At 39.8% G+C, this 13,646-nt stretch overlaps 1 protein-coding gene across 1 annotated transcript; it reads right to left on the minus strand.

Annotated features, from left to right (window-relative positions):
• Positions 1 to 3,254: 3,254 nt before the first annotated feature.
• On the minus strand, positions 3,255 to 13,435 carry LOC120993729 (gastricsin-like). The gene is made up of 9 exons (XM_040422201.1): positions 13,380 to 13,435; positions 11,016 to 11,157; positions 9,465 to 9,582; positions 9,033 to 9,163; positions 8,502 to 8,701; positions 8,203 to 8,310; positions 6,167 to 6,314; positions 3,858 to 3,956; positions 3,255 to 3,530 (listed from the first exon to the last, which is right to left on the minus strand). The coding sequence occupies exons 1-9, from the start codon at positions 13,433 to 13,435 to the stop codon at positions 3,378 to 3,380; spliced, it is 1,155 nt and encodes a 384-aa protein (XP_040278135.1). The 3' UTR covers positions 3,255 to 3,377.
• Between the last annotated feature and the right edge of the window lie 211 nt (positions 13,436 to 13,646).

A 13,646-nucleotide genomic window follows, 5' to 3' on the forward strand; every position in this document is an offset into this window, starting at 1 on the left:
TGAAAAGTGTGTTTTCGCCGTTCAGGAAATACAGTTCCTAGGGTATTTATTATCTGCTTCAGGTTTCCGTATGGATCCTAGGAGGGTCCAGGCAATTTTAGATTGGGATCTTCCTGAGAACCTCAAAGCACTGCAACGGTTCTTGGGCTTCGCAAATTTCTATAGAAAATTCATTAAAAATTATTCGGTGATTGTAAAACCCCTTACTGACATGACTAGGAAGGGGACTGATTTTTCTAAATGGTCTGACGCCGCTAAAATTGCTTTTTCCTCTCTAAAAGAGAGGTTTACCTCGGCACCTGTACTAATCCAACCTGATGTCTCCCAGCCTTTTACTGTTGAAGTAGATGCGTCAGAGGTGGGAGTGGGGGCTGTGCTGTCTCAGGGTCCGTCTCCTGGCAAATGGCGTCCTTGTGCTTTCTTTTCTAAAAAACTATCTGCAGCAGAGAAGAACTATGATATTGGCAATAGGGAACTATTAGCTATTAAACTAGCGTTTGAAGAATGGCATCACTTTTTAGAGGGGGCAATCCACCCCGTCACTGTGATTACGGACCACAAAAACCTTCTGTACCTCGAATCAGCTAAGCGTCTCACCCCTAGACAAGCTAGGTGGTCGCTATTTTTTACCAGGTTTAACTTTGTTATTACCTATCGTCCTGGGGCAAAAAATACCAAGGCAGATGCATTATCGCGTTGTTTCCCTGGAGGGGGTAATGTGAGTGATCCGGTACCCATTCTACAAAGAGGAGTGGTTGTTTCTGCGGTATACTCTGTTCTGGAGGGGAAGGTGTTAGAGGCCCAGGGGGACGCCCCGGTCTCTTGCCCCTCAGAGAAATTGTTTGTACCGTTGAACCTGTGTCTCAAATTATTAAAGGAACATCATAATTCGGCACTTGCTGGGCACCCGGGTAGTAAAGCAACCTTGGAGCTATTGTCTCGTCGTTTTTGGTGGCCAAGGTTGCGTCAGGATGTAATGGATTTTGTGTCTTCTTGTTCTACTTGTGCGCGTGCGAAAGTCTCTCATACACGTCCTGCAGGGTCTTTATTGCCACTTGTCATTCCCAATAGGCCATGGACACATCTGTCAATGGATTTTATCACTGACTTACCTTTGTCTGCGGGTAAAACAGTTATCTTGGTAGTAGTGGACAGGTTTAGCAAAATGGTACACTTCATTGCGTTACCCGCACTACCTAATGCTAAGACTCTTGCTCAGGTATTCATCAGTGAAATCGTGAAGCTTCACGGGGTCCCTTCTGATGTTGTTTCGGATCGGGGAACCCAGTTTATTTCTAAATTTTGGAAAGCTTTTTGTTCCCGTTTGGGGGTACACTTGTCCTTTTCCTCAGCTTTCCATCCTCAGTCGAATGGACAGACTGAGCGTACCAACCAAAACCTTGAGACATATCTAAGATGTTTTGTGTCTGAAAACCAAGAGGTGTGGTCATCATATTTACCGTTAGCCGAGTTTGCCATAAATAATCGCCGTCAGGAATCTACTGGCAAGTCACCATTTCTTGGTGCATATGGTTTTCATCCCCAATTCTGTACTTTCAAAGAGGGGGGGTCTTCTGGGGTTCCCGAAGAGGAACGGTTTTCGTCGTCTCTTTCATCTGTATGGCAGAAAGTGCAAGCTAATTTGAAAAATATGGGAGGTAAATATAAATGCATGGCTGATAAAAAACGGTCGCCAGGTCCGGACCTAGGAGTGAATAACTATGTGTGGTTATCTACTAGGAATATTAAATTAAAGGTTCCCTCTTGGAAACTGGGTCCTAGGTTTATTGGTCCTTACAAAATAGTAGCCATCATTAACCCCGTGGCTTTTCGCCTGGAGCTACCTCAGACTTTTAAAATTCATAACGTCTTCCATAAATCGTTACTCAAAAAGTATGTTCCACCTCTAGAACCATCACCGCTGCCACCCCCTCCTGTTATTGTGGATGGTAATCTAGAGTTTCAAATATCCAAAATTGTTGATTCTCATCGGGTCCGCTGTTCTCTTCAATATCTGGTGCATTGGAGGGGTTACGGTCCCGAGGAAAGAATGTCGGTTCCAGCGTCTGAGGTAAACGCCGACAGGTTAGTTCGGGTTTTTCATGCCTCTCATCCTGAGAGACCTAGTCCTGAGTGTCCGGAGGCCCCTCGTGGAAGGGGGGGTACTGTCACGAGGGTGTCAAGAGCCACGTCTGACTCCGTTATACCCGGGGTCAGGAAGTCGCAGCGGGTGGCTGCGCGTTCGATGTACAAAGACAGTGCTGTTTCGTAATGGTAGCTTTCTGGGTTTGCCTTGCAATTCTTTTTGGCTCACTCAGGGATCTGTAGCTTCTCCTCCTCAGCTGTTTCTTGTCCAGCAATCCCAACCTCCTTATATTCCCATCTCCCACTTCTCTGGTTGCCAGATATAGAGCTTCCTGCCTGGACTTCTATACTGACCCACTGGAGCTGTGTAGCTGTGTTCCCTGGTTGTTGTTCCAGAACGTTACCCTCCGGATCCCTGTTGGGCCTTGGTGGTCTGCTGTTGTCGCCCACCTGGGATTATATGTTTGTCTGTATTGTCTGTCCTCTCCTTGGTGTTTTCCTCTTAGTGTCAGTGGTGATCCCACCGCCCCGTTCACTACACAGGGCTCATCTTAGGGAAAGCCAGGGTTTAGGCACGTGATCTGCGTACGGGTGAGGAACCTGTCTAGGGACGTCAGGGCAGTCAGATGCCAGCCGCAAGGTGAGTCAGGGGTCACCACCTTTCCCTCTCCCTTGGACAGGGCCTTCCCATTTCCCTCCCTTTGCGTGACGCCGGTCATTACACATAGATACCCCAATAAGTGTCCTCCACAGATCCCCCTATAACACTGTCCTCCACAGATCCCCATAACAGTATCCTCCACTGATCCCCCAATAAGTGTCCTCCACAGATCCCCCAATAACACTGTCCTCCACAGATCCCCCTACAAGTGTCCTCTACAGATACCCCTACAAGTGTCCTCCACAGATCCCCATAACAGTGTCATCCACAGATCCCCCATAACAGTGCGCCATCCACAGACCTCCCATTAGTTCAAAACCCACCAAAAGCACACCATTTGGTCCAAATTATTTTATTTTCTTCCACAAAAACCTAGGTGCGTCTTATCATCAGGTGTGTCTTATAAAGTGAGAAATACGGTATGTCTTTTATCTTTGTTCACCTTTTTTACTTGGCCTTTGTTTGCATAGGAAACAAGACAAACAACATGCCATTTTTGTAGCTAGTTTATTGTTACAAATGGGAAACAAAGATATGAAATAAGAATATTCCACAAAGTATATTTGTTGATAGATACTGTAATCAACCATGATGTTTTCATGTTCCCAGCAAAATGTTAAACCTAAGCAGTCTATGCCACTTGAGCAAAGCCAATCTGGTTGTTTCCAAAGTCGTAGACAGAGTAATACAGCCTTAGGAAAACATCTCCCAGGATCCAGAGAGGATCTCCATTCTGAGCTGGAAGGCTGATGTCTATGAAGTTGCAAGAACAGTATCCATTCTCCTAAAACATTAAAATAATTGTAATATTATCATCTGTATGATAAAGATGTCTGAATATAGGGGGTTTGGGCTCTAGCTTATATTATAAAATATCAATATAAATGAAGAATAAATATTTTAAAAAAAGGGGTGGGGTGGGGAGGAGAAACAGGGATTTTAACACAGCCAGAAATTAGAATGTTCAATAAATAAAAACTAAAACTAGATAAAGTAAAAATCTTTTGGAATATTATAGAAAACCTTCAAACTAGAATTTACAAATGACAGAGCTATTTATGACAGTTCTCATATAAATATTACTGGAAGATTATATGTTTTAAGTTTCTACCTGAATGATGTATGCAGATGGTGGCACAGGGAAGGAAATGCCATTGATGGTGAAACTGAGAGTTGGCAGATTCTGAAGATTGTTGCAGTTAACGTAGTACTGAAAATTAAAAAAGGAATACATTGGATGTAGGTCAGAGACAGCAATGGGAGATTTTTCAATTAATAACTAAATGTTGCAGCTCAATCTATATTTCCAGTATTTTCATTAATAGAAAGTTAAAGGGGTTGTTTGAGATTATTAGAAATTTCTGAAAAACACTGCAATAGCTCAAAATAAAAAATCACCTTATACTCACCTTTCTGTGGTGCTGTTCTTTACAGTGCGGATATGGTTCTCTTGCCACTGCTTGTTTGCAAACTGCGGCAGGGATATGCCAGTATACAGCATGTGACCACTGCAACCAATTACTGCCCTCAGCTGTCTAACACTGAACAGTGATTGGCTGCTGCAGTGGCATTCCATACACCTGCATTACATGGTATCGATAATATTCACAGTGATGTGCAGGTACTACAAGGTATACAGTAAATCCCCGTTTTAGACCACTGAGGACAGTGACTGGTTGCAGTGATTACATGCCATATATCAGCTGCTCTTTGTAAACAAGTAGCTACTGGAGGGCCACACAGGCACTGCAGAGAACAGAACTGCAGAAATGGGTATAACATGTTTATTTTAAACTATTCCAGGGCTTGTCCAAAATTATCTTGAATAACCTATTTAAATGCATATTTTTGTAGATATCATATAAATAAAATATAAATATTTTCTGGATGGAATACTATGCGCTATATATTTACTGCCTGTTAATCCTAATGTAGTCTTTAAAGCAGGTCTTGTTCCATATAAAAATATTATAAAAAAGACCAAAAGTCCTCAATCACTTGATACATTAGAGACAACATAGCCTACAGTTAGGCCATATGAGAGACAGTGAATGTGTTGGGTCGGTTCGTTTAAAAACTGATACTTTGCATGCAAGTTGAATCAGTTTTGTCTGCAATTGCATTAGGCTAGTTTCACACTAGCGCTAAAATTTTCCGGCAGGCTGTTCTTGCTTACAGTGGCTTTTGTCTGGCCAAATCCCGGCACTAATGCTGGAAACAGACCAGATCCCCACCAGGTCCCATTATAGTCAATGATAGGGATAGGTAGTTTCCAGCTATGGTTGATATGATGAACTCCAGTAGCTGTTCCTCTGTCAGAACAGCCTGCCAGAAGATTTTAACGCAAATGTTAAAGAAGTGCTTGAGTTTTTTCTATCAGTATTGCATCTGTTTCACATCCATTTTTTACAGGTGTAAAGAAAAACTGAAGAATAAAACAGCATCTCATAGCAAACATATTTGAAAAATGGACTTCATCTGAATGCTATCTGTGTGCTGTCACATGCTGTGATTTTTTCTAAATGGCGAAAAGGAATGCTTATGTGTGTATTCCCATTGAAATAAATGGGTCAGTGTTCAGTCCAAATGCTTTCCATTGTAAAAACAGACTGCATCTGGACGGAGAACTCGCTCATGTAATTAAACTTTAGGCCTCTTTCACAAGTGATACGGAATGTGTCAGGATCTGTTCAGTGAAAAACTGATGGTTGTTTCCGTGTTGTCAGTGATTGCATTTAGTGTTTCAGTTTTTTCCTTCAAAATTGCATCCCTTTTGCATCCATTTTTCCACACATGAAAAAAAAACTGAAGAATAACACATAGCTTTTCCTAGCAACTATCAATGAAAAAAAACAGCCTGCATCTGGATGACATGCATGTACTGTCAGTTTTTTTCACTGATGCATTGACTCGAATGATCAGTCCTGTGTGAAAAACAGAGGGCGATAGAACATGCTGCAGTTTTCCCTGAACGGACAGGTGGGCAGTGAAAAACAATGTTCATGTGCATATATATGCATTCAAACGAATGGGTCAGGGTTGAGTCCGGGGGCTGTTAGTAAAATGGATCACATCTGGATGGAAAACTTGCTTGTGAAACTTGCCTTAAAAAGTTGTCTCACAACAACAACCCTGTTCCTATGCCCTTTTAGTGCATATAGATGTTATAGGGGGGGGTGGGGGTCTCTAGCGCCATTTTCCATCTATGAGTCAGGGCTACTATGTAAGAATGGTTCCTGCTCTGGTAGACACAGCATGTGCTTTATATCACATTTGTTGGAATGGACAGCATGTAATGTTACATGTTCCCTGCACTGGATCACCAAGCACTGGCAAAGTGGGATCTGGGACAGATTCTATTTAAAAGGGGGTTGCTGTTAAAATAAAAGAACATTTTTTAAAACATTGTCTAATTCTTACGCCTCCATTCTGTGTCTGTTGGATGCCAAGGTATGGCAGCAGCTGTTGCATATATGTTTGGGGGATATTGAGCTGAGTGGTTCCAGTATCTGCGATGGCTTGACAACCATTACTACACCAGCCAGTAGCTTGTCCGTTGATGGAAAATCTGTAAAACGAAACTTAATTCAGTAAAAGAGTAAAATAAACACAACTATTTCATAAATAACAATTGTTTCTAGGGATGTTACAATGTAAGAAATTGTGGTGTCATTTATAAGGACAGTCCTTTTAGATGCCAGTCTTAATAACTCTGCACTGGCGCTTGATGCGCCTAAGATATGTAGTGGCACCAGCCACTACATAACTTAGGCACTGGCTGTGCAACTTGCTTAAATCTATACCAGCAATTTAAGTCATTTTCTATGCCAAAAACAGGCATAGAAAATGGTAAATGAGATGAGTCAACTGGTCCGCCCACGCTACTTCCCCTTTTTTACCATATTGGAAAAGTGCAGTAAAAAGGTCGCAGATTCGGCCAGAACCCCCTTTGTGACCAAATCTGCGACAAAAGTGCAACAAAAAGTGACGTACTTCAGATCATTGGGGACCTTATTGGTGTTTATTTATAGTAGACATATGAAGTACATATATAGAATAAATTTAGGCTACTTTCACACTAGCGTTCGGGGCTCCGCTTGTGAGTTGCATCCGTACTGCCCTAATGCATTCTGAGTGCACGCGGATCCGCTCAGAATGCATCAGTCTGGCAGCATTCAGCCTCCGCTCCGCTCAGCAAGCGGACACCTGAACGCAGCTTGCAGCGTTCGGGTGTCCGCCTGGCCGTGCGGAGGCAAACGGATCCGTCCAGACTTATAATGTAAGTCAATGGGGACGGATCCGTTTGAAGATGACACAATATGGCTCAATCTTCAAACGGATCCGTCCCCCATTGACTTTCAATGTAAAGTCTGGACGGATCCGTCTGAACTACTTCCACACTTAGAATTTTTTCTTAGCTATAATGCAGACGGATCCGTTCTGAACGGATCCAAACTTCTGCATTATAGGAGCGGATCCGTCTGGGCAGACCCCAGACGGATCCGCTCTGAACGCTAGTGTGAAAGTAGCCTTAGCTGCACATATCAACTAGTATGAGTTGAAAGTCAACACATGTATATGAACTAATTATAAACACAAATGTAATAATAACTGAACAAACTGGATGTGACCAAAAGCTGGGGGATAAGCAGTTATGATGGATCACAGATTTTCAGACATGCTTGATAATCTGATATTTTCTCTTATTTAATCGGGTTGTCCCACAAAACATTCTACATTTTTCAAAGCAGCGCAAGGATCTGAATATTTCTGCCATTGCATATGAATACAAATATTATATTGCTACTGAGTTATTCAATAAATCCTATCTGTATAGTGCCAACTGTTGTTAGTTCTGTTCCTTATTTCTCTGTCCACATCACTGAGGTGGATGCAAATACTCAGTTTCATCTTTCAACTGCAACTAGCTCTATCTACTGGTAGAAGCTGTGACAGTTACAGGAAGAGAGCAGTAGCAGAAAGGACACATCTCCTGAGAAAAGGCAAGGTCCCGGACCTGCGGGATTGAAATAAATCAAGCAGCGCATTACTATATCTAGAAGAACAATTGGAGCAATGAATGGGGAGATCTCTCAATGGTGGTATTGTCGCTCCCCCCAGAAAGAGTTAATAAAAGTTAACCAGTAAGTTATGTGTGCCCCAAAATGATTCCATTAAAAACCACAACTTGTCCTACATAAAAACAACAACGAAGGAAAGATAAAAAAGTTATAGCTCTTGGAATCCATATGGGGGAAGGGGTTAAACAAAACAATGAACAAGGTTTACACAACTTACAGATATCAAATTATTCCATCTCACGTGAATCCACAAGACCTACAATGCTGTAGTCCAATCTACACCTTTGTGCTCTGTCTAGCCTTTGTCTGAATTTGCCTTGGATAAACAGGTATTACAAGACAGAATACATGAATAATATAATAGAAGAAACTTACTCTTGGAGAGTAAACTGCCAGTAAAGCTCATTTGAAAGTGGAGTCCAGTTTATCTGTCCAGTGTAAAGGTTAGTATCCACACCTCCAAATATAACTTCACCTGATTGGCTGGAAACAACAGTTATAACATTTAGAAGCTTGGAGAAATTAAGAATTTAGATTTAAGAAAAGAGCATCAAATTAAGAGGAGACAACTTCTAATCTATATGTACACATGCTTTAATCAAATCTCATTATATAAAAGTAATCACAAATATTTAATAATAATTCATTTCATGAAAACATTAAACATATCTCACCTGCCAAGGTAGACACTGAAAAGAGGCTGAGTCAATAGATTATCTTGCAATATTCCTTGCATCACAGTGGTAGCACCACCTACTGAAAGACCAGGATAAGCTAATCCCAAAATACCATCAAAGGGGGAGTAATAGAAGTTACCAGAGGGCTCTGTAATGGTCAGACCAAATTCTTGATTTGGGATGGTAAGGCCTTGAATCTACCAAAATGTAAGCAAAGAATACAGTATAAGTAAAAAATAATTACAATATTTATACATAGCAAAACACTACACAAATGACCATAGATCCTTTAGAAGTAATGATTTATAAAAAAAAATGGACATTGAGACATCTATGTAATGCGAATCTAAATCGTCTTTTTCTCTGGATATCTAGCAAAGTGTTTACTTCTACTGTGTAGCTTTCATTGTATGTTATTTCATTAAGTATGGATGACTGGTAAGTCAAAGAGTTATGAAGCCAACATTAGTAAATCCTATGTAAATCAGTCAGACAGAAAAGGATAACTGGTTATACACAGTGACTTACATAGACAGTATCATAGCCAAACAATCCACTGACACTGCTGGCAACATTTCCACCTCCATATCCCATGTTAAATCGCTGTCCATTAGAAGAGTAAGTGGAGGACTGACTTGGGTTGAATACATGATGGTTTGCTAAAGAAAAAAAATGATATATTTTTACATGTTACTAGTCTCGACAAGCAGTGTAACCTATGTGATGTAAGTTTTTTTGTGTTAGAAAAGACTGAATTATAGAAGTGATAACTTAATTGGCTAACCAGCAAAAACGATATTTACAAGATTTCAGATGATCCTGGATGACTTATAATAATGCTAACCAATAGCATATAATATCAAACCTTTATGAACAGATACTTGCATGAAATAACATATGTATGCATTTGCAATATGAATTCAGGACAGAAATCTCTCTACAGTACACCTTCATACTCACTGCAGGCTGTGCTCTGACAGTAGGTAGATGGGACCCAGAGGTTGGAGGAACCTGTGTCAAACAAGACGAGGAAGTTCTGGGGAGGTGTTCCAATACTAATGGGCCCATAGTAGTATGTCTAAAGAGCAAACATAGAAGTTACATTACATTATATTATTTCACTTTGTCATCAGAGCCATATATATACAGTACAGACCAAAAGTTTGGACACACCTTCTCATTCAAAGAGTTTTCTTTATTTTCATGACTATGAAGGCATCAAAACTATGAATTAACACAAGTGTCAAACAACTGAAAATATTTCATAGTCTAGGTTCTTCAAAGTAGCCACCTTTTGCTTTGATTACTGCTTTGCACACTCTTGGCATTCTCTTGATGAGCTTCAAGAGGTAGTCACCGGAAATGGTCTTCCAACAGTCTTGAAGGAGTTCCCAGAGATGCCTAGCACTTGTTGTCCCTTTTGCCTTCACTCTGCGGTCCAGCTCACCCCAAACCATCTCGATTGGGTTCAGGTCCGTTGACTGTGGAGGCCAGGTCATCTGGCGCAGCACCCCATGACTCTCCTTCATGGTCAAATAGCCCTTACTTTCAAAGTTTTCCCAATTTTTTGGCTGACTGACTGACCTTCATTTCTTAAAGTAATGATGGCCACTCGTTTTTCTTTACTTAGCTGCTTTTTTATTGCCATAATACAAATTCTAACAGTCTATTCAGTAGGACTATCAGCTGTGTATCCACCTGACTTCTCCTCAACGCAACTGATGGTCCCAACCCCATTTATAAGGCAAGAAATCCCACTTATTAAACCTGACAGGGCACACCTGTGAAGTGAAAACCATTTCAGGGGACTACCTCTTGAAGCTCATCAAGAGAATGCCAAGAGTGTGCAAAGCAGTAATCAAAGCAAAAGGTGGCTACCTTGAAGAACCTAGAATATGACATATTGTTTGTTATGTATATAATTCCACATGTGTTAATTCATAGTTTTGATGCCTTCAGTGTGAATCTACAATTTTCATAGTCATGAAAATAAAGAAAACTCTTTGAATGAGAAGGTGTGTCCAAACTTTTGGTCTGTACTGTATATATATATATATATATTTGGAAATTATTGGGAGCAAATGTTAGTACGAACACTCATACCAATAATCGGCCTATGTAAAGATGCCGTAGATCACCCGATGCGTGTGTTTTGCATGTTCGTAGGGTGAAAGCACCTCACCTAAAGCAATGTTTCTGGCCAGCAGATTGTGCAGTGTAAACAGCTAACTAATGCCTAGAAACAATGAATCTGTAGCTATCACTCATCCCCGTACAGTGGAGAGGATCTTTGTATGGAAGTGCAGCTCTTCACCTCCACTGACAAGCAGGCAGTTCTCAGAAAGGAAGAACGGTTCCTTCCAGATAAATTCCTGCTCAGTTGGCGCGTGTAAATGTGCCTTTAGTTACACCAAGTTAAATCCTTTGGCTTACTTTTGATTTAATTTCTCTCTTTCAAATTAAATGTCATTACATGGTATAATAAATACTATATAAAGAGGCCTAACTTACATCAAAATACATGTTCTCATTAGCAACAGCAAACCCTCTATATTTATCAGACAGATCAATCTTATGTGTCTTCAGGTATTCTTCCAGAACTCCAGCTTCCAGCATGTTCTGCCGGATGGACTTTCCCTTACTCAGAGGGACTCTGTAAAATTAACATAAATAGTATAAATGTGATGTGGTGACATTGGAGCTGCTATGGGACCCAACAACTAAGGGAGCCTATCTCCACTCAAAAGGTGCAATTAGTAGGGAAATACTGAAATGTATTTAAGGTGGCATAAAAAATTTAACATGTCCCCATTCTAAATTTTACATTGATTCCAATGATTAACCTGTGTTCATGATGTCTAGTATCCCTGTTCTGTGACATCACTGCGCTCATTAACTCTGTACTGTGACTTTGCTGTTTATTATTACTATATTGTGACATCACTTTGTACATTACATTTGTACTGTGACATCACTGTGTACATTACCGCTGTACTGACATCAATCAATCTGTACATTAGTCCAGTACTGTGTCATCACTCTGTGCATTTTCCCACTATTATTATATATATATATATATTATTTTTATATATATATATATATATATATATATATATATATATATTATTATTATTATTATATCACATACATAATTACATCATTTTCCCTGTACTGTGACATCACTGTTCATTAGGGAAACCAGTCATAAGCTTTTCAGAACTTGGTGCTGAAAGTGGTCATAGTAGAGTGGGGCCCCATTCCAAATTTTGCTATGGGGTCCTGTGATTATGTGTTACGCCCTAAATGTTAGTATATTGCATGGATAATTAGAGGCTCCATGTAAATTATATTACATCAGAGTGAGGGCTTGGTCCATATACAACAATGCTTGTATCTATTTTGTTAGTGCATTATTATCTTTTTTTTCTGTGATTTATTTTTTCATGAATGTGGCCAGGGACATCCGCATATTTATTTATCATACCGTGCAGGATGTTTTTATCTTTGTGTTCTGTGATTTTATCTTTACCTGTAAATGACTAGGTAAAGTTCATTTTATTATATAGAACATATGAATGTTACATGCTATGTTTCTATTTTAATGGCTTTTGGACACAACACTATGTATCGACTGATTGCTTATGGTTAAATGATATAAAAAAATTGATGCGCCCCATTTATTCAAAAGCAAGGTTGTCCTGCACTTCTAAACGTCATGGGTCTAATTTTGGCTGTTCCTACTCCTGCTTCAGAATATAGGCTCACTGGATGATTCTCTAGTCCTATGATGAGTCACTTTGACCCGGTCCTTCTGTACAAAGCAGAATTCCACTATGTTCATGTCAACATTTTAGTTTTTTCTTTAAAAATAACTAGAGTGATGGTTTGGAAATTTGAACTGAATAACACATTGTTTACAGCAACAAATATGTAATTAATATCACAAAGTTTATCAAAAGTAAATATATATGGAATATGCCCAGAATAAAATGTATCATTCTGGTTGTAAACTGCAATGGAAATTGGCATCATAAGCTATCTACCATTTACGGTTAACCAAATCACTCATTTTAACCTGGATTTTCACAAGCATAGCATGGCTCAGTGCAGGAGCAGTATATTTTGTGCTAAGCAAAGAATCAGATCCTATTATTAAAATGCAAGATTTCTGCAACATAATGAGTATACAGCAGTGCATGGTGAAACTATGTGAAATGCCACTAAAATGTTTTTCATTATTTATTCTGAGTGTGTGTGTCCTGAATGGTAAGAGGGGGAGGGTTACTACCAGTAGTTTATCTAACCAAGAACAAAAGAATTGCGTAGATCCTTAGATAGTTAGTAGTTCATTAGATGGTCAGCTGGTCCCAACAAAATCAAATGTTTATGGCCAGCTTCTTTGCAGTGGGTCTTAATAAAAATTGATGTGTTTTTACAGCTCCTTTGCAAAGTTGCTTAAATGTTTTTTTCAAGTGTTTTGATATTGATGGCCTGACCTCGGTATAGGTCATCCATAGGAAAGCAATAAGCTGGTCCGAAGCATTCAGTAGTGAATGGAGCTGGTTACTGCAGTGCTTCTACCATTCGCTTGATCTTCTGTCCACTACACCAGACCTACTCCTGATGCAGGTATGGGGTATTGGACCCCACCGATGTAATATTGATAGGCCATCAATATCAAAATATAGGTAAACTCTTTTAAGCTTTCATAGATGCTCCTATTGTCCCCTACATTTGACTACAGTCTAATCATTAGACTATGGAAATCTCGAACACTGCCTTCTTTGTGTACAGTATGCCTGTCTTTGAAAAATATGTCAAGCTACGTAGTCAACATATACATATTAACGTGATTCCACATATGATTTCACTCACCTCACAAGCCCCTCTGAGAGGTGTAAGCAAACAAGAGCAAAGATCAAAACCTTCATGATTGTAGTTTTTCTCCAAACTTGTACCAGAAGAACCTGCACAGATCTTTTATACCTTGTACCTCCTTACATAATCAGTTAACACCGCCCTACAGGCACTCAATATCTTAATTGTGTTTGATTTGCTATCAACTATTAAGATTTGGCAAAATTATTGGTTTGTCTTAGATATGAAAATAAGTTAAGTTATATCATTATCAGTTATATCTAT

Source organism: Bufo bufo, chromosome 3 (assembly GCF_905171765.1).
Source record: "Bufo bufo chromosome 3, aBufBuf1.1, whole genome shotgun sequence".
NCBI lineage: Eukaryota > Metazoa > Chordata > Amphibia > Anura > Bufonidae > Bufo > Bufo bufo.

What these genes read in the sequence shown, in the direction of transcription:
- LOC120993729 (XM_040422201.1), bottom strand. Translation starts at nt 13,435, where the DNA reads ATGAAGGTTTTGATCTTTGCTCTTGTTTGCTTACACCTCTCAGAGGGG. An exon ending in TTGGCTATGATACTGTCTAT is followed by an intron (nt 8,702 to 9,032) that starts GTAAGTCACTGT and finishes ACATTTTGGTAG; the next exon opens with ATTCAAGGCCTTACCATCCC. An exon ending in CATCTGCATACATCATTCAG is followed by an intron (nt 3,531 to 3,857) that starts GTAGAAACTTAA and finishes TTAATGTTTTAG; the next exon opens with GAGAATGGATACTGTTCTTG.